Here is an 18,049-nt window from a genome sequence, read left to right as displayed (position 1 = left end):
TTTTCTTCAACAGGGTGGGCAGTTGCTTCTGTCTGGAGGCTAATTATTATTTTTAGTCTCTTAAGTGGCCTCAAGAACTCAGCACTGTGGGCAGAATGTTTTCCAATAGGGTGGGTCACCTGTCTTCCCCTCAGGAAAGGCCTCCTGTATAGCAAATGTCTGTGTGGGAATGATTGTCTTCCACTGAATGAGGGAATGACTCAGCAAAGGAAACCCAGGTGTCTGCCTTCAGAGCTCTAACTCCAGAGACCTCTATCCTGGCTTCTGCTCACACAGCTCCAGTCCACTCTGCCCTCCCTTTGATGGAGCACAAAGTGGGTGGCTCCATGGGGGATTTTGTGCCTTACCCCTTTAAGAGGGTGCCTGAATTTTCAGCCTGCTCTCCCTGGCTGATAGCAACTCTGCTGCTTTTCACAGGCAGATGTTATGTGGGTATCCTTTTCAGTTCTGGTGCTCTCTGCTGGGGGGCTCATCTTGGGGATTAGAACCCAGAGTTCTCAGTGGCAACCCTCCACAGCTAAGATAACTCTCCAGAACTTCAGTTGCTGTGTGTGGGAGCCTGGCCAGCCCTTTCACCAACCCTCCTACCAGTCTTTATGCGGTCTCCACTTTCGGTCCTCGGGTATCAGGGTTCTCTCCAGTGAGTCTTCCATTGATTACTCAAGCAGTTTTTCTGTCTTTTAGTTGTAAATCCATTTCAGTCCTGGGAGCATGTCCTATCCGTGCAGCATTCACTTACTCTGCCACCATTTTTTTATCTCCAGGAACATCCTTTTAGAGATCTGCTAGTCCCTCCCTGGGCAAGGAAGGGAGCCTGAGGTTGAGTGGGGAAGACGTTTTCAGAGCTGGATGACTTTGGAGAGGACTAAGATGTGGAACAGGGTCTGCGTTTCCAAGCCCCAGGCCCAGAAGGAAATCCGGCAAAGACTCAAAGCTTCCAGAGACCCGCATCTGCCTGCAGTCTGCCTGTAGTCTAATTGTTACCAGCTTTGATCAGCCTTAGGCTATGGACCAGATGGTGGGGTGAGAGTTCTTCCAACAGGGTGTGATGACTGCCTTTCCCTTAGCAAAAACCACCTGTACAGCAAAGGCCCAGAGGAGAAAGATGTCTTTTGCTGCCTGAGGGAATGACTCAGCACAGGAAACAGGTGTGGCTGCCCTCTGAGCTCCAATCCCAGAGCCCCCAACTCTGGACTCTCTTCACACAGTTCCAGTCCACTCTGCCCTCCCTCTGCCAGAGCCCAAGGTGAGTAGCTGCACACTAAATTTTGTGGGTTGGCCCTTTAAGAGAGTGCCTGCATTTTCCACCATCTCTGGCTGCTGCTTTTCATAGCCAGGTGTTATGTGGGCACCTTTCTCAGTTCTGGTGATCTGGGTTGGGGAGCCAAGCTTGGGGTTTAGATCTCAGAGTTCTCAGTGGGAACCCCCTTCAGCTGAGATATCCCTCCAGACCTTCAGCTGCTATCTGTGGGAGCCTGGCCAGCACTTCTGCACCTCCACACTTCCTACCAGTCTCTATGCGGTCTCCACTTTCCATCCTTGGTTATCAGGATTCTCTCCAGCTAGTCCTCAGTTGATATTTTAGGGCGGTTTTCTGTATTTTAGTTGTATTTCCAGTTTGATCCTCGGAGAGTATCGGTATAGCTTCCATTACTCTGCCACCATTTTTAATTCCCCAGAGCAGTGTTTTTTTTTACAATAGTCAAGATGTGGAAACAGCCAAAGGGCCCATCAGTAGATAAGTAGATAAAAAGCTGTGGTACATTTATACAATGAATACTGCTTGGCTGTAAAAAAGAAGTATATTTTACCTTTTAAAAGCATGAATGGACCTAAGTGAAAAAAGCTAGTTAGAGAAAGACAAATGTTGTATGATATTACTTATATGTAGAATCTAATGAACAAAATAAATTAACAAACCAAATAGAAACAGCCTATACATACAAAAAACAGACTGACAGCTGTCAGAGGGTAGGGGGTTGAGGGACTGGGCTAAAAAAGGTGAAGGGATAAAGAAAAAAATATGTATATACACAATATAGACATGAACAAGAGTATGGTGATAGTCAGACGGAAAGTGGGGTGGGGAGAGGTGGAAGTGGGCAAAGCGGGGATAAATGGGGAAGGAAAGAGACTTTACTTTGGGCAATGAGCACACCGTGTAGTGTGCACATGATGTTTGATTGACTTGTACACTTGAAACCAGTGTGGTTTTTTTGTTCACTTGTTTTATATTTTATTTTTTAATCCTCTCCCAAGGACAAATGGAGAGAGAGAGAAATATCGGTGTGAGAAACATCAATTGGCTGCCTTCCATATGCTTCCCAACTGGGAATCAAAGCATCAATCTTTTGGTGCACAGAATGACGCTTAACCAACTGAGCCACTCCAGCCAGGGGAAACCTGTATGGTTTTATTAACCAATGTCACCCCAATAAATTCAATAAATAAATAAATGAAAGAAATTAACTTCTGCCACTACCACCCGGCTGGGATGTACCAAATAACAACCAACACAGTGCATACAAACAGGGCAGTGCAAGAACATGAAGCTAAACTCTCTCTGAGGTCCAGGTGCAGAGGGAAGGGTTAAAGTGGATGGTAGAGCAGGGATATTAGGGAAAACCAGAAAATCACTTTCCACCATAAGCACAAGATGATGCTAGAGGAATTTGAAGCCAGTGGTGACCTGAAGGTAATGACAGCAATAACAAACTTGAATACAACTCAATGTCTAACAAGAGTGACTCTACTCTGCTCACCCTTTGCCCCAGTAAAGGTTTAGGAGAACAGATATGCCCATTTCCAGGTTTAAAAAAAACAACTGTTTATCTCAGCTATATTTTTCTATATGTAATGTTCAGCATTCAAGTAAAAATTACTAGCCTGGCCAGCAAGGCTCAGTGGTTGAGCATCGACCTATGAATCAGGAGGTCATGGTTCGATTCCCAGTCAGAGTACATGCCTGGGGTTGTGGGCTCGATCCCCAGTGTGGGGAGTATAGAAGGCAGCCGAATCAATGATGATTCTATCTCATCATTGATATTTCTATCTCTCTCTCCCTCTCCCATCCTCTCTGAAATAAAAAATATATATATTTTCAAAAGTCTTAAAAAAAAAAAACAAAGACGGAGCAATCAATAGAACCAGATTACCTCATCTGCTTGAGACTGATGAGGCAAGTTCTTTAGTTGGATCATCTGACAAACAGGTATGTTCACTTTGTTGTTAGTCACTGACTGTACCTAGCATCATAACTAAAGAGAGTAGACTTTAGGTGGTGAGCACACAGTGCAATATACAGATGATGTACTAGAAAATTGTACACTTGAAATATATATTTATTATTAAACAATGTCACCTCAATAAAATTAATTTTTAATAAACTAAGATCCTGAACCAAGATGGCGGCATAGGTAAACACCTATACTTTCTGCCTCTCACAAACACATCAAAATTACAATTAAAAGGCAGAACAACGACCACCCAGAACCGTGCGAAAGCTGGCTGAATGGAAGTTCCACAACTAGAGAGGTGAAGAAAGAGCAGTGAGACTGGTAAGAGGTGTGGAGGCATGGAAAGTGCTGGCACCTGAATGTGCTGCTCTTTTAACCGGGAAGGAGATACAAGCTCCCGCTTGCTCTGAACTCCAGTTCCAGGCGAGACTCTGGGGGACCCAGGCACATACGGGAGAAAATGGACTGTCTGGCATCGGGACAGGAACACCAGGGCAGCTTTCTCTCAGAGGTGCTCGCAGCGATCATTATTACTGTACTGGGGCACAGGACGCGGAGGCCTAGGGACTTCTCCAGTTCGGGGCTGACTGGCAGCCATTGCTGGTTGCTCCACCCTGGTGATTCCCAGAGACCCCACCCCACCCAATTTACGACCCAACCCAAGCTGTGCACATCAGCTTTTGCATATGAATGGCCTGTCCTTTCTCCACCGAAAACCTGTCAAACTACAGCTGGGTCAGAGAGCCCCAGAGCTTCCAAAAGAAGGCCCAAGGCCTGGCAGCAGCAGCCAGCCTTGCTTCACAGCTGGGCCTCGTCTGGGCATCTCCAAACCCCATACAAAGAGGAGGAATCTGCAGATGTCTCTGTAGCTCCTGCTGGGCGGCCCTAAACAGTGGCTGACCTTGCACATCCTTGGAGATCCAAGAGCCAGTGTACCCAGTGGTCAGAGTGAGACCATACCGGATTACAAATCTTCACATCCATAAGAGACACAATCAAGGGGTAGACTCAGTGAGCACCAAAGCCCCACTGAGCAAGCCTGCCCCATAAGGGTGTCTCCTGCGCAACAGATCTTCCAGTGTAGACACAGCTGCTCATCACAGCTAGTTGGCCTGGAGGTCAATTCCTCCCAGTGACAACAACAGCAATCAAGGGTTAACTACAACAAGACTGTGCACACATCCCACAAAGGGGTGCACCAAGAGCGTCCACCTCAGGTGACTGGGGAGACTGAGCCATTGGGCCCTATAGGACACCTACCACACAAGGCCACTCTATCAACTCAAGGAGACTTAGCAGCTACCCAGTACATAGAAACAAACACAGGGAAGCAGCCAAAATGCGGAGACAAAGAAACAAGTCACAAATGAAAGAAATGGATGAAAGCAAAATACTGGATATAGAGTTCAAAACCACAGTTGTAAGGTTACTCAAGAATCTTCTAGAAACCTCTGAGAAATTTAGTGAGACCCTCAAGGATATGAAAAAGGACCAATTAGAAATTAAGCATACACTGACTGAAATAAAGAATAATATACAGAGATCCAACAGCAGACTAGAGGATCCCAAGAATCAAGTCAAAGATTTGAAATACGATGAAGCAAAAAACACCTAACTAGAAAAGCAAAAAGAAAAAAGAATCCAAAAATATGAAGATAGTGTAAGGAGCCTCTGGGACAACTTCAAGCGTACCAACATCCGGATTATAGGGGTGCCAGAAGAAGAGAGAGAGCAAGATATTGAAAACCTATTTGAAGAAATAATGGCAGAAAACTTCCCCCACCTGGTGAAAGAAATAGACTTACAAGTACAGGAAGCGCAGAGAACCCCAAACAAAAAGAATCCAAAGAGGACCACACCAAGACACATCATAATTAAAATGACAAGAGCAAAAGACAAAGAGAGACTCTTAAAAGCAGCAAGAGAAAAAGTTAGTTACCTACAAGGGAGTACCCATACGACTGTCAGCTGATTTCTCAACAGAAACTATGTAGGCCAGATGGGAGTGACAAGAAATATTCAAAGTGATGAACAGCAAGAACCTACAACCAAGATTACTCTACCCAGCAAAGCTATCATTCAGAATTGAAAGTCAGATAAAGAGCTTCACAGAGAAGAAAAAGCTAAAGGAGTTCATCACCACCAAACCAGTATTATATGAAATGCTGAAGGATATTCTCTAAGAAGAGAAAGAAGAAGAAAAAGGTAAAGATAAAAAATTATGAACAACAAAGTGACAACAAATACATATCTATCAACAAGTGAACCTAAAAATCAAATAAGTAAAAAACCTGATGAACAGAACAGACTGGTGAATGTAATAGAATCAGGGGCTTGGAAAGGGAGCAGACTGATAATTCTTGGGGGGAAGTGGGGGTGGGAGGGTGTGGGAAGAGATTGGACAAAGCTTACACCTATGGACGAAGTCAGTGGGCAGGGTGGGGCGGAAGCCTGGAGTGGGGTGGGAACTGGGTGGAGGGGAGCTATGCGGGGGGGGGGGGATGGAACATCTGTAATAATCTGAACAATAAAGATTTTTTTAAAAAATAAATAAATAAACTAAGATCCTAGTGATTTTGCTTACCAACTGACACCTAGAGTAAGAAGAGATTAGGTGCTGGCTTCCTTCTATTCATGTGCTGAGACCTGTGTAGAGCAAGTTTTGCCTTACACTGTCTTGTGTTTCAATCAAGTTAAATTATCCTTCTGCTTTTATACTGACAGAATTCAGCCTTGATTTAAAGTCTAGTGTTCTTTCTGTTCCAATACACACTCTACACTCCTGACACAGATGAACCTGTCCATGGCATGGGGACACCTTACCTATAACTCTGCTGAGCCAGTCAGGAGAGATGTTGAGAAGAATCTTCTCCATCAGCTTTGATCCTACATGAACGCAGACCTTATATAGTCCATCAGCTATGGTCATTAAAGCTGGCCTACAAAAGACGAAATAGCATATGACCTTCAAAAGATTTTTACATTTTAAAAAATGTATAAATGCAATATAATTTCAAAAAGCCCTGGGTTTTTATGCAGGGTTAATTTTAATTTCTAAAGCAACTCTATGATGTTCTGAAACATCCTGGAAAGAAGTGAAGGGCTTTTATTATTTTTATTTTTTTAATATATTTTATTGATTTCAGAGAGGAAGTAAGAGGGAGAGAGACAGAAACATTAATGATGAGAGAGAATCATTGATCTGATGCCTCCTGCATGCCCCACACTAGGATTGAGCCCGCAACCAGGGCATGTGCCTGACAAGGAATCAAACCCTGATCTCCTGGTTGATGCTCAACCCCTGAGCTATGCGGGCCAGGCAAAAGAAGGGCTTTTTAAAAAGTTTCAAATGATAAAATAATCAATTGAATTTATTCAATATTCATTTTATAACTTCAGATTCTAATATAAGAAAACAATTCTACACTGCTGTGTAAATTATTTTTTTGAAATAAAAATAAAGGTGATAACCACATATTTCACAATTGCAATTTCAAATTATTTTTCCCCCACTGGATTTTTTCCTATCAGAAACAAAGTATTTGGCATGTCACTAAATAGGGAAGTAGACAAATAATTTTCAGTACATGATGCAATGGCATATTACATGGCATTAAAAAGAATGAGGGAGCCCTGGTCAGTTTTCTCAGTGGTTAGAGCACTGGCCCATGGACCAAAGGGTCGGGTTCTATTCCCCATTCAAGGGTACATACCTCGGTTGCAGGTTCCCCAGACCCAGAAAAAGCAATGGAAAAATACCCTGGGGCCCTAGCCAGTTTGGCTCACTGGATAAAGCGTCGGCCCGTCGACTGAAGGGTCCTGGGTTCAATTCCGGTCAAGGGTACATACCTCGGTTGCAGGCTCTATCCCGGACCCAGTCAGGGTTTGTGCAGGAGGCACCAAGTGATGTGTCTCTCTCACATCAATGTTTCCCTCTCTCTGTCTCTCCCCCTACCTTCCACTTCCTTGAAAAATCAATGGAAAAATTCCTCCAGTGAGGATTACAAAAAAAAGAAAGAAAAATTAAAAATATCCTCAGGTAAGGATTAAAAAACACACAAAAAGAATGAGGAAGATTTATAAGCGCTATCAGAGAAGGCAAGCCATGATATACTTACTCTAAGGAACAAATAACATGAACAAACACTATGAATCATATCACTCTATTTATGTACTTTTAAAGAAAGGGATACAAACATAGTGCTGGGAAGGATGTGGAGAAACTAACCTTCATACATTGCCGGTGAAAATGTAAAATTGTGCAGTAACTTTGAAAAATAGTTTGGCAGTTCCTCAAAAGGTTAAACAAAGAGTTACCATAAAATCCCGCAATTCTATTCCTGAGTATATACCCAAAAGAAATGAAAACATATATCCACACAATAATTTGTACATGAATGTCCATACCAGTGTTATTTATAACAGACAAAGAGTAGGAACAATCCAGAAGCTGATGTGTGTGGAAGAGGAATGAGAAGCAACTGCTAATGGACACAGGCTTTGGGGGAGGGGGATGAAAAGGGTCTGAAATAGACACTGCTGTTTTGGAAAGGCGTGTAGTTTATAAGGCAAAAATAAAAAGATTTTGCAAGAATTTGAACTTTTATTATTTGAAAAACAATGTGTTTTTCACTGAGTTGGTTAGTCATTTTACCATAGAACATTTGGGATCCATATTTTCTAATGTGAAGTTCTGAAAACTGAAGTGCAGAAAGGTTAAACGCCTTACTAGATTCCACAACTCAAAGGTTAGATCATATAATACCTTTAAATTTTGATTATTCGTTAAGGTGGGTGACTGAGCTTCTACATTTAGATCTTGGTTAAAAGTGTAAACCAAGTAAGAAATTGGAATAGTTTCTTCAAGACAATAAAATTTCCCAATTACTGCTTTTAGAAATCCTGTTATGATTACTGGGCAATATTTGCTTTCATAAATAGCCATTTATCACTTGGGAAATTTTGTACTCTTGTATTAGCTCTAATTAGTTCTCATTAGAAAGTAAGAGTTGATATATGTAATTTATTGCTCATTTCTATGCCTATAAAAATAAATGTCTTCCATCTGATTGGCTTACTTAGTTGCCTTACCTGTAGTATATTTTCTTTGTAGTACATGGCAAACAGCTAAAACACTGTTTGTAGATCTTGTTCTCATCTCTTTCCAGTTCCAATCCACACTTTGCACAGCCAGTATACGTGATGTTGGGAAGAGAAGAGAAAATGCTCTTCAGAGAACTGTGAGCATTTATAACTATTTGCTGGGCTGTTGTAGCATGAAACACTAGCTCTAAAATCTGGGCTTTGACTAGAATCACTCCTACAAAAAAACAAAACAAAAGGTGATAAATTATAGGACAAAATTATCATTTACAAACAGTTACAATTATGTCGTTGATTTATAGTTACTTGTAAAGTTACACCCAAGATCTGGTTCTTGGTCTTCTATTTTTCACTCTTTTCCTAGATAATCTCACTCACTTATGGCTTCATTATTTTTTTAAATTTATCTTTATTGCTGAAATTATTACAGAAGTGCCCTCCCAATGAAGCCCCTTTCCCCCACTCCTGCTCCCTCCCCAGGCCTTCACCCCACTATAGTCTATGTCCACTTATGTATATAAGTTCTTTGGTTGATCTCTTCCCTCCCACCCACTTCCTCTGAGAATTCTCTACCTGTCGCATGCCTCCATGTCTCTGGCTCTATTTTATTCCTCAGTTTGTTTTATTACTTAGATTCCAGATATGTGAGATCATGTGATGTTTGTCTTTCTCTCACTGGCTTATTTCACTTAGCATAATACTCTCCAGGTGCCTCCAGGCTACCTTAAAGGGTAAGAGATCCTTCCTTTTTACAGCTGCATAGTATTCCATGGTGTAAATGTACTACAGCTTTTTTATCCACTCATCTGCTGATGGGCACCTGGGCTGTTTACGCATCTTAGCTATTGTAAATTGTGCTGCTATGGAAATAGGGGTGCATACATTCTTTCTGAACAAAATTTCAGGCTTCTTAGGATTTATTCTTAAAAGTGGTATTGCTGGGTCAAATGGGAGTTCTATTTTTTATTTTTTTATTTTTGCAGTGAAAAAGAAGGAATTCTTACCATTTGCGACATGGATGGAACTGGAAAGCATTATGCTAAGTGAAATAAGCCAGTCAGAGAAAGATAAATATCACATGATCTCACTCATTTATGGAATATAATGAACAACATAAACTGATGAACAAAAACAGATCCAGAGACAGAGAAGCACTGATCAGACTGTCAAACTTCAGAGGGAAGGTAGGGGAGGGTGGGGGTCAGGGGGAGAGATCAACCAAAGGACTTGTATGCATGCATATAAGCCTAACCAATGGACACAAACAGGGGGGTGAGGACATGAGTCGGGGGGCTTGGGGAGTAATGGGGGGATGAGGACACATGTAATACCTTAATCAATAAAGATATTTAAAAAAATAAAATAACATTTTAAAGAAGGGAGTTCTATTTTTAATTTTTTAAGGAAACTCCATACTGTTTTCCATAGTGGCTGCACCGTCTGCATTCCCACCAGCAGTGCACTAGGGTTCTGTTTTCTCCACATTCTCACTTGTCATTTGTTGATTTATTATTTATTATTTATTTGGCAGGTGTCATTTTAATTTGTATATCTCTGATGATTAGTGATGTTGAGCATTTTTTCATATGTCTCTTGGCCATTTGCATATCCTCTTTGGGGAAGTTTCTATTTAGGGTGTCTGCATATTTTTTAATTGGATTGTTTCTCTCCCTTTTATTGGGTTATATGAGTACTTTATATATTTTGGAAATTAACCCCTTATCAGAAGTATCATTGGCAAATATGTTCTCCCATACAATGGGTTCCCTTTCATTTTGATGCCGGTTTCTTTTGCTGTGCAGAAGCTTTTTATTTTGATGTCGACCCATTTCTTTATTTTTTTCCTTTGTTGCGCTAGGCCTTGTATCAGTGAAAATTCTGCTAAGTGAAATGACTGAGATTTTGCTGCCTACATTTTCTTCTAGGATTTTTATAGTTTCACAACTTATATTTAAGTTTTTTATCCAATTTGAGTTTATTCTTGTGTATGGTGTAAGTTGGTGGTATAGTTTCTTTTTTTTTTTTTGCCTATCCAATTTTCCCAGCACCATTTATTGAAGAGACTGTCTTTACTCCATTGTATGCTCTTGCTTCCTTTGTCAAATATTAATTGAGCATAATGGCTTGAGTCGATTTCTGGGTTCTCTGTTCTGTTGTTCCATGGGTCTATATGTCTGTTCTTGTGCCAGTACCAGGATGTTATGAGTACAGTGGCTTTGTAGTGTAGCTTGATATCTGATGTGTGATCCCTCCAACTTTGTTCTTCCTCAAGATTGCTGTGGCTATTTGAGGTCTTTTTCGGTTCCATATAAATTTTTGGAGTGTTTGTTCTGGATCTGTGAAATATGCAATTGGTATTTTAATAGGAATTGCATTGAATCTATAGATTGCTTTGGACATTTTAATGATGTTGATTCTAGTGAAGCATAGTAATCCCTCCTTTAGAAAACTGTTGTTTGAAACTGCTGTTTGAACTACTCTGTTATTCTTAAGACAATCTCTTATTCTGTAGGTCAACTCTGTTATTTTTAGATAGTCCCTTATTCTATAAAATAACTGTTTTAGTTTGAATAATAGAAAAAGATAAAAACTTAGCTGTCTGACCTTGCAAGCTAGCCATCTGATGTAACAGGCTAATGCTGATACTGATAATAATTCCCACATTTTCATGCAAGTGTTTGTTCATTATGTATCCAAGGTCACAAATTATCTGCAAAAATAACTTACACAAAGCTCTTTGTAAAGTCAGCAGAAGGTACAGAAAAACCACATTTGGGAGACAAAGAACTGGAAGCATATAAATAGAGAAAGCTTCCTCCATGTTGTTGGTTCAGAATTTGACAGATATTCTGCTCTGAACCCGCGCGCAATAAAAGACTCCTAATTAATTGGCTCATTAAGGCGTCTCATATCTAACTCGCTGATTTATGATACAACACTAGCAATCCATAACATGGTATATTCTTCTACTTATTATATCTTCTTCTAGCTCTTTTTTAAACATTCTATAGTTTTCCAAGTACAGATCTTTTACCTCCTTGGTTAGGTTTATTCCTAGTATCTTAATTTTTTTGTTGTTGTTACAATGGTAAATGGTCTTAGGCGACCCTGTTAGCAGTTCTCAACCTGTGGGTCGCGACCCATAGGTTGAGAACCGCTGCTGTAGAGCCTACCATCAGAAAACACAGATATTTACATTACGATTCATAACAGTAGCAAAATTACAGTTATGAAGTAGCAACGAAAATAATTTTATGGTTGGGGGTCACCACAACATGAGGAACTGTATTAAAGGGTCGCGGCATTAGAAAGGTTGAGAACCACTGCTTTAAAGAGAGGAAGGGAGAAGAAGAGAGATAGAAACATCAATGATGAAAACTAATAATTGATCAGCTGCCTCCTGCACATCCCACACTGGGGATCGAGTCCACAATGCAGGCATGTGCCCTGACCTGGAATCAAACTGTGACCTCCTGGTTTATAGTTCAGTACTCAAACACTGAGCCACACCAGCCAGGCTGTTTAACTCTTTGAGAGTCCCATTAATGATTACTTTCCTATTCCTAAGTCTTTCAGTTTGCTTTAGTCTTTTAGTTCCTAATGATTATTTTACCATCTCTTCCAAAAATGTCATATATTCTTGCATGAATTCCAAGAGTGTGTAGTGATCAACATATCTAATAAACTATAGCACATAGATTCTATATGACAGATTTCCACACACGTGTTGAATCACTAAGAAACTATTTAATGAAATAATTTAATAATTTTAGAAGTGCCCTGGCTAGGTAGTTCAGTTGGTATGGTCTCGGCCCAATACGCCAAGCCTGTGGCTTTAGCTATCCGGTCAGGGCACATACAAGAATAACCAATGAATGCAAAAATAAGGGGAACAACAAATCTCTCTCTCTCTCTCTCTCTCTCTCTCTCTCTCTCTCACTCTCTCTCTCTCTCTCCTCTCTTACCCTCCCTCCCTCCCTTTCAAATCAATTAACAAAAAATTTTAGAAGAATGTTAACAAACTCCTAACATTTTGTAAGTTTATACACCTTTTTTAAAAATTTAAAGTTCGTTACAAATGTGGACTCTGCTTTCAGGGGATTGGAGCCGCTGGGTACTGGTCCTCTGCTGGGGGCAGGATGTGGTGATGAGTGAGCACCTCCTGTCTTTACAAGCAGGCAGGCACAACGGGATCCTTCTCTGGCTTTTGTTATGCTTTGTTAAGAAGAGCAACCTGTCTTAGAAAATCCTTTCAAGTTAATCTCCCTTTCTCCTTCTTTTCTTTCTTTTTTTTTTTTTAACTATATTTTATTGACTTTTTACAGAGAGGAAGAGAGAGGGATAGAGAGTTAGAAACATCGATGAGAGAGAAACATCGATCAGCTGCCTCCTGCACACCCCCTACTGGGGATGTGCCCGCAACCAAGGTACATGGCCTTGACCGGAATCGAACCCGGGACCCTTGCGTCCATAGGCCGATGCTCTATCCACTGAGGCACACCGGTCAGTGCTCCTTCTTTTCATTTAACTATGAAATAGGTTAGGAAAAACTTGCTTGTACTTCCATGTGCTCTCTCCATTTCGGTCTTAAAAACACATAAACAATGATATAAACTATAAATGCAGCCCTCATACTTGAACATAAAGAGAATGAAAATGGCTAAAAGGCCTCCGAACACAACCTACCAGGGGCTGATTGTAATAGTGCCAAGTTTTTGCCTGGCTTTCCAGTATCAAGCATAGCTCCGAGGTTTATAAGAATACTCCCAATTGCCAGCCTCGTCTCCCAAACCGGTGAGGTTATCTATATACTTGGTACCATTGATCATCAGAGCTGTGACCACTTATTTTGTTGATTTTTTATTTTATTTATTTTAATTTTTTTTCATTTTTAAATACATTTTTTATTGTTGATAGTATTACAGATATCTTCCATTTCCTCCCCTTCTCCCCTCCTCCCAGCCTCTTCCCACCCTACCAGGTCTTCAATACCCTATTGCCCGTGTCCATAGGCTATGCCTACAAGTATATAACTTCTTTGGTTTATCTCTTCTCACACGCCAACCCAACATCAATGTATGTGAGTCTGTTCTATGCCGCCTTGCTTTGGGTCTTATTTTGTTGGCCAATTCATTTTGCTCATTAGATTCCACAAATAAGTGAGATCATGTGATATGTGTCTTTCTCAGTTTAGCTTATTTCACTTAGCATAATATTTTCCAGGTCCATCCATGCATCCCAAAGGGTAAGAGATCCCTCTTTTTTATAGCTTCCTAGTATTCCATGGTATAAATGTTCCACAGCTTTTTTATACATTCATCTACTGATGGGCACTTGGGCTTTTTCCAAATCTTAGCTATTGTAACATAGGGTTGCATATATTCCTTCTGATTGGTGTTTTGGGGTTTTTAGGATATATTCCCAGAAGTGGGATTGCTAGGTCAAGTTCCATTTTTAATTTTTTGAGGAAACTCCATACTGTTTTCCATAGTGGCTGCACCAATCTGCATTCTCACCAGCAGTGAACTAGTGTTCGCTTTTCTCTACATCTTCACCAGCACTTGTTGTTTGTTGATTTTTTTGATGATAGCCATTCTAATAGGTGTGAGGTAACATATAATTTGGTTTTATTTTGCATTTCTCTGATGATTAGCGACTTTGAGCATTTTTCATGTGCCTCTTGCCATTTGTCCTCTTTGGAGAGATGTCTATTCAGGTCTTCTGCCCATTTTTTAATTGGATTGTTTGTCTTCCTTTTGTTGAGTTGTATGAATACTTTATATATTTTGGACATTAACCCCTTGTCAGATGTATCATTGGCAAATATGTTCTCCCATTCAGTGTGTTCCGGTTTCAATTTGATGGTGGTTTCTTTTGCTGTGCAGAAGCTTTTTATTTTGATATAGTCCCATTTGTTTATTTTCTCCTTAGTTTCCTTTGCCCTAGATGTATCTGCAAACATATTGCTACTAAAGATGTCTGAGATTTTACTGCCTATGTTTTCTTCTGCCTATGTTTTTTATGGTTTCATACATTACATTTAAATCTCTTATCCATTCTTATGTACGATGTAAGTTGGTAATCTAGTTTTGTTTTGTTTTTTTTCACATGTGTCTGTCCAGTTTTCCCAGCACCATTTGTTGAAGAGGCTGCCCTTACACCATTGTATGTTCTTGCCTCCTCTGTCAAATATTAATTGATCATAATGGTGTGGGTCAATTTCTGGGATCTCTGTTCTGATCCATTGGTCGATATGCCTGTTCTTGTGCCAGTAACAGGCTGTTTTAGTTATAATGGCTTTGTAGTATAACTTGATATCAGGTATTGTGATTCCTCCAATTTCATTCTTCTTTCTCAAGATTGCTGCAGCTTTTTCAGGGTCTTTTATGGTTCCATATAAATTTTGGAGTATTTGTTCTAGCTCTATGAAGTATGCCATTAGTATTTTAATATGGATTGCATTGAATCTGTAGATTGCTTTGGGTAGTACAGACATTTCAATGATGTTTATTCTTCCAATCCATGAATATGGTATATGCTTCCATTTGTTTGTATCTTCCTCTATTTCTTTTTTCAATGTCCTATAGTTTTCCAAGTACAGGTCTTTTACCTCCTTGGTTAATTTTATTCCTAAGCATCTTTTTTTGTTGTTGCAATGGTAAATGGGATTGCTTTTTAAGTTTCTCTTTCTGAGAGTTCATTATTGGTGTATGAAAATGTCATCAATTTCTAGGTGTTGATATTGTATCCTGCTACATTGCCGAATTCATTTGTTAAGTCTAGTAGTTTCCTGGTGGAGTCTATTTTAAATTTTAATTATATGTACAATATCATGTCAACTGTGAATAATGACAGTTTTACTTTCTCCTTTACAATTTTGATGCCTTTTATTTCTTCTTCTTGTCTGATTACTGTGGCTAGGACTTCCAGTACTATGTTGAATGAGAGTGGTAAAAGTGGACATTCTTGTCTTGTTCCTGTTCTTAAGGAAAATGGTTTTAGTTTTTGTCCATTGAGTATTATGTTGGCTGTAGGTTTGTCATAAATGGCCTCTATTATGTTGCGGAATGATCCCTCTATTACTACTTTATTGAGATTTTTATCAAAAAAATGTGCGGGATTTTGTCAGATGCTTTTTCTGCATCTATTAATATGATCATGTGATTTTTATCTTTCAATTTGTTTATGTAATGTTTCACGTTTATTGATTTGTAGATATTGTACCAGCCTTGCATCCCTGGAATAAATCCCACTTGGTTGTGGTGTATGAGCTTTTTAACAAATTGCTGGATATGATTTGCTAATATTTTGTTGTGGATATTATCATCTGTGTTCATTAGGGATATTGGCCTATAGTTTTATTTCTTAGTAGTGTATGTTTTTCTTTCTAAAACTTTGTTCTTGGAGAAAATAAGATGACGGCATACATAAACACCTGAACTGCTGCCTCGCAGAACCACTTCAAAACTACAACTAAAAGACAAAACAGACATCATCCAGAACCACAGGAAGGCTGGCTGAGTGGAAATTCTACAACTAGAAGGAAAGAGAAAAGCACATTGAGACTCAGAGGAGGTACAGAAGTAAAGTGCGGAGGTAGGGAGGCGCGCACGTGGAAAGGGCTGGCAACTGAGGACATGGCTGGCTTTCTCAACCAGGAGGGAGACACAAGCTCCCAACTGCTCTGAACTCCAGTTCCGGGCGAGACTCTGGGGACCCAGACTCATTCGGGGAGAAACTGGACTGTCTGGCAGCAGGTGAAACTCGAGGGCGGCTTTCGCTCAGAGGTGCTTGCAGCGATTACCGAGGGAGACTGAGACCCCGGGGGCCTCTTAAGGCAGGGCTCAGGTCAACCACTGCTGTTTGCTCCGCCCTGGTGATTCCCTGAGACCCTGCCCCACCCAATTTACAACCCCACCCCAGCTTGTGCTTAGAGGCTTTTGCATATGAATGGCCTGGCCCTTTGCAATCTGAAATTACCAAACAAACTGCAACTGGGTCAGAGAGCCCCAGAACTTCCAAAAGAGGGCCCAAGGCTCCATAGCAGCTTGCATTGCTTCACAACTACAACTAAAAGACAAAACGGACATCATCCAGAACCTGGATGCCTCATCTGGGCACCTCAAAACCCCAAACTAAGAAGAGGAATCTGCAGATCTCTCCGTAGCTTGTGCTGGGTGGCCTCAGGCAGAGGCTAAATTTGCACCTCCTTGGAGATCCAAGAGCCAATGCACCTAGTGGTCAGAGTGGGACCATCCAGATTACAACTCCTCAGATCCATAAGAGACACACTCAGGGGGCAGACTCAATGAGCACCAAAGCCCCACTTAAGCAAGTCTTGCCCCATAAGGGTGTCTCCAGCACAGAAGTTCTCCCATCGTAGAAACAACTGATTCTCACAGCCAATTGGCCTGGAGGTCAATTCCTCCCAGGGATACCAACAACAATCAAGGCTTAACTACAACAAGATTGTGCACACAGCCCACAAAGGGGTGCACCAAGAGAGTCCACCTCAGGTAACTGGGGAGGCTGAGCCACTGGGGACCTATAGGACACCTAGCACACAAAGCCACTCTATCATCACAGGGAAGCAGCCAAAATGCGGAGACAAAGAAACAAGTCACAAATGAAATAAATGGAGGAAAGAAAACTACTGGATATAGAGTTCAAAACCACGGTTATAAGGTTTTTCAAGAATTTTCTAGAAAAGGCCGATAAATTTAGTGAGACCTTCGAGGACATGAAAAAGGACCAACTAGAAATTAAGCAGACACTGACTGAAATAAAGAATAATATACAGAGATCCAACAGCAGACTAGAGGATCCCAAGAATCAAGTCAAAGATTTGAAATACAAAGAAGCAAAAAACACCTAACCGAAAAAGCAAAAAGAAAGAAGAATCCAAAAATATGAAGATAGTGTAAGGAGCCTCTGGGACAACTTCAAGCGTACCAACATCCGAATTATGGGGGTGCCAGAAGAAGAGAGAGAGCAAGATATTGAAAACCTATTTGAAGAAATAATGACAGAAAACTTCCCCCACCTGATGAAAGAAATAGACTTACAAGTCCAGGTAATGCAGAGAACCCCAAACAAAAGGAATCCAAAGAGGACCACACCAAGACACATCATAATTAAAATGCCAAGAGCAAAGACAAAGAGAGACTCTTAAAAGCAGCAAGAGAAAAACAGTTAGTTACCTACAAGGGAGTACCCATACGATTGTCAGCTGATTTCTCAACAGAAACTATGCAGGCCAGATGGGAGTGGCAAGAAATATTCAGTGATGAATAGCAAGAACCTACAACCAAGATTACTCTACCCAGCAAAGCTATTATTCAGAATTGAAGGTCAGATAAAGAGCTTCACAGATAAGAAAAAGCTAAAGGAGTTCATCACTGCCAAACCAGTATTATATGAAATGCTGAAAGGTATTCTTTAAGAAGAGGAAGAAGAAGAAAAAGGTAAAGATAAAAATTATGAACAACAAATACATATCTATCAACAAGTGAATCTAAAAATCAAGTGACTAAAAAATCTGATAGCCGAAACCGGTTTCGCTCAGTGGATAGAGCTTCGGCCTATGGACTGAAAGGTCCCAGGTTCGATTCCGGTCAAGGGCATGTACCTTGGTTGCGGGCACATCCCCAGTAGGGGTGTGCAAGAGGCAGCTGGTCGATGTTTCTCTCTCATCGATGTTTCTAACTTTC

The 18,049-nt window shown here is 40.6% G+C and overlaps 1 protein-coding gene across 8 annotated transcripts in view; it reads right to left on the bottom strand.

Annotated features, from left to right (window-relative positions):
- The window catches only part of SHLD2 (shieldin complex subunit 2), a 74,342-nt gene that overhangs the window by 10,436 nt on the left and 45,857 nt on the right, over nucleotides 1–18,049 (bottom strand). For 6 of the 8 annotated variants that reach the window (XM_008149072.3, XM_028156824.2, XM_054728862.1 and 3 more), the window contains 2 exons: nucleotides 8,328–8,556; nucleotides 6,060–6,175 (listed from right to left, as the gene is read on the bottom strand). In XM_008149072.3, coding sequence (XP_008147294.2) covers nucleotides 6,060–6,175; nucleotides 8,328–8,556 — 345 coding nt within the window. The remainder of the gene's footprint in view (nucleotides 1–6,059; nucleotides 6,176–8,327; nucleotides 8,557–18,049) is intronic. The other 2 variants (XM_054728861.1, XM_054728863.1) reach the window with 2 other exon arrangements.

The sequence above is a fragment of the Eptesicus fuscus genome, chromosome 17 (assembly GCF_027574615.1).
Source record: "Eptesicus fuscus isolate TK198812 chromosome 17, DD_ASM_mEF_20220401, whole genome shotgun sequence".
NCBI classification, from domain to species: Eukaryota; Metazoa; Chordata; class Mammalia; order Chiroptera; family Vespertilionidae; genus Eptesicus; species Eptesicus fuscus.
The sequence above is the reverse complement of the archived record's forward strand: the minus strand, read 5'-3'. Positions and strand labels throughout refer to the sequence as shown.